The sequence below is a fragment of the Sitodiplosis mosellana genome, unplaced genomic scaffold (assembly GCF_009176505.1).
Source record: "Sitodiplosis mosellana isolate CC-2019 unplaced genomic scaffold, AAFC_SMos_1.0 Smas_scaffold_4150, whole genome shotgun sequence".
In the NCBI taxonomy this organism is placed as follows: domain Eukaryota; kingdom Metazoa; phylum Arthropoda; class Insecta; order Diptera; family Cecidomyiidae; genus Sitodiplosis; species Sitodiplosis mosellana.
In genome coordinates, this window is record NW_022599392.1 from 1 (window position 1) to 2939 (window position 2939).

At 36.6% G+C, this 2939-nt stretch overlaps 1 protein-coding gene across 1 annotated transcript; it reads right to left on the reverse strand.

Annotated features, from left to right (window-relative positions):
- Positions 1-378: 378 nt before the first annotated feature.
- Positions 379-2392, reverse strand: LOC129572108 (uncharacterized). Its single transcript, XM_055452024.1, has 2 exons — positions 2069-2392; positions 379-1965 (listed from the first exon to the last, which is right to left on the reverse strand). Exon 2 carries the CDS (start codon positions 1391-1393, stop codon positions 632-634), a length of 762 nt encoding a protein of 253 aa, XP_055307999.1. The 5' UTR covers positions 1394-1965; positions 2069-2392; the 3' UTR covers positions 379-631.
- Positions 2393-2939: the final 547 nt, after the last annotated feature.

Genomic DNA, 2939 nt, shown 5'->3' on the forward strand with positions numbered 1-2939 from the left:
GACGATGCTCTGCGTACACATGTCTCTGATTCCATACACCCAAGATAATAATTTCGTAACAGCAAGTTCATTCATTGAAACGTTCACTGCACAAAGATTGGTTTTGAAAGAAGATTTCTCCAGAGAATATTTCAAAATAAAATTATTTATTTGGATCGTATTTATCAAATAAATTCATATTTTACCTCTTTGCGATAACCGTAACCGCTGTGGCACAGCGAATATGACACAACTCAACTTTGCTTGGAGGTCAAGATGATTTACACTGAAAATGGTTTGAAAATCTTGTACACTGGATAAAATTAGACGAATTAACTGAAGAACTCAAGTTCTTAGAACTGCTGCACGAAGTGATTAGATAATAAATGAGCCAAAGCACCTGGAAACGATAATAATACCTAAAAACAATCCATATATGCTAAAAGTGTGCTAATTAAAATCATCAAACAACACAACTTTTACATTAATTCGGTTCGCTTCATTTGCTTTTATTCAGTGTATTAGAGTTGTATAAGCGTAGATTATTCTATTTATTCAAATGGGAAGTTTCTTATTTTAGTTGTTCGTTTTATCAGTAATCTCATTTACGTATTTTTCAAAATCAATGGTCGTGGCATCAGTAGCCAAGCGATTAAATACGCTTAATTTCGATGAGCTTCAAGTCGATCTCCGTTGTTTTCCACTTCGTTGCCAGATATTTCGATTCGTGGATGTAAATCGTCACTTTGCTGACGTACAACGTTTTGGCCAACAGCTTTTCACGTTCACGGTTCATCGCAACTGGATGGATGGCTTGGTTAGGATTTTTACTTGATGGAAGGACGAAGACGACGACCTTCTTTAATTTTGGTGAAAGGTGCACAAACGGTAAAATGTCATCGATATCAGCCACAGCAAAATTCACCTCATTGAGGTTTTGAAGGCTCTTCGCCAGTGCCGGTTTGTTTGCAACGTTTGCACAATTTCCGCTCAGGTTAATAAATGTAAACACTTCTAAGTTCACAAGTGATGACAAATCGACCATTTCTCCAATGTCGGTTCCAATGAATCTAACGAGGGACTTCAATGAGCTCATTCTGTCGACAACCGTTTGAGTTGCATTGGCGTTAATATGTAATCGTTTGTATACGCCCTTGGCATGTAACATATTTAGGTATTCGCAGTCATGCTGTTGTAGCGAATCCGTCGTAATCCACAAGTCGTCCAATTTGAGTTCCATCATTGCGGTTTCGTTCGGTAAAAGCCAAAATTGCGTTGATAGCGAACAAATAGTAGGGTTTTGCCGCAAAAACGTTTGTAATTTGTCAGCACTTAGATGGGTTTTAGTAAACCATGTGAAATGCTCCAGTTTCGGGTTCTTTTGGGTGATCCATTCATCATTAAAATCACTCATTTCAATTTTCAAGCTTCTTGCGTTTGTGAGTCGTGTAAGAACACTTTCAAATGGTTCTTTCAATTAACAAAGATTAAAGGTAACCTCTTCGATTTGGTTCAAGAATTTCTTGGGTATCATTTTGATTTGTTCCCAATTAGCTCCAGTGACATGGAGACGCTTGACTGATTTGTATACTTCCCATTCAACGTCTGCCAAATTGAGGTTGTTACATCTTAACAAACAATGAATTGATAGCTTCCCGGTATATTCACGAAAACCAACGTATCCACTATTATGCTCGAAAGGATTTTCGGAAAATTCTTGTTGATAAAAATGACCGGCCACCCGTTGCATTCGCTTGCACGTTTGTCCAAAAGAGTGTAGATCTTTGATCGATAGATAATCAAACACTTTTTCGAAGCAATCAACGTTCAATTTGAAGATTTGCGGTGGTTGTTCAATGTCCATGTTCTGCTGTGGTTCATCCATTCCTTTTGCCAGTTCACCTTCGACGTTTCGTGGATCCATTTGATGTGGTGTAATTTTTCGATGCAGGGCTAACGAATGATGTCGTACACACAAGTGTTATCCTAATTAAAATGAGATTAAAAGTGGAATTGATAGAATTTGAACTTTTCTTTTAGGTTTTTTTTCTTCTCAAAATCAATTGATTCAAAATGAAATAGTTCGTACCAAAGTCCTGTTTCGAACAATGGATGCTGATACAGCGTCTGTAATTTGCGTCGATTGTGTGATGTTAGCTGTCGTCTTTGCACAAACACAAAGCAGACTGATTCGTGTTATTGCGTGTTATTTCACAATTGAACAAAATTTGTACATAAACGAGCTGATCACTAAATTTGTCGGTGTTGTTGTCGTATTTATTTCGTAGAATTGATGTTTTCAACTTGAATAATTGACGAAAAATAAAATTTCTTCATAAAACCATCTGATAGATTGGAGAATGGCTGAAAAATTGTGCGACCGTTGCTTGCAAACGAAATGTTCAAATATCCCTTCGTTAACCAGTGACTTTGACAGTTCATTCGAACACACACAGATGACCGCATTAAATCGGTTGAAAACGACACAATTTGACAGCAAAAACCAAAAATACATTGACACTGAATGTACAGAATGTGACAAGAGCGAAACTAGTGAAAATATTCATGAACTGACAAAGTAATCACAAAGTTTCTATCTTAATTGCATTGAAAAACACAAGAACAACGCCTGGAGGTAGTCGAAATTGCAAGTTTCAATCATTTAAACATGAATAAACATGTAAAGCACATATACATTTCTGTGACGTAAAAAGTCTCATGCTATCGGTGGAAAACGAGACAGCCTCAATACGCTATCACGACACATCATCGAACTGTCAAGCAGTTTTCGTTTGATCGAAAGGACTTACCGGTAATTCCATCAAACGCAATCAATGTGTTATTTCAAAACAAAAATGACTATGATTAAAATTGAGCGAAAGAAATAATCGGAGTTTTACTCTTTGTATTCATAAGAGAAGACGACGATATATTCATACATATATAGGAATTCACGTTCT

What these genes read in the sequence shown, in the direction of transcription:
- LOC129572108 (XM_055452024.1), bottom strand. Translation starts at nt 1,393, where the DNA reads ATGAGTGATTTTAATGATGAATGGATCACCCAAAAGAACCCGAAACTG.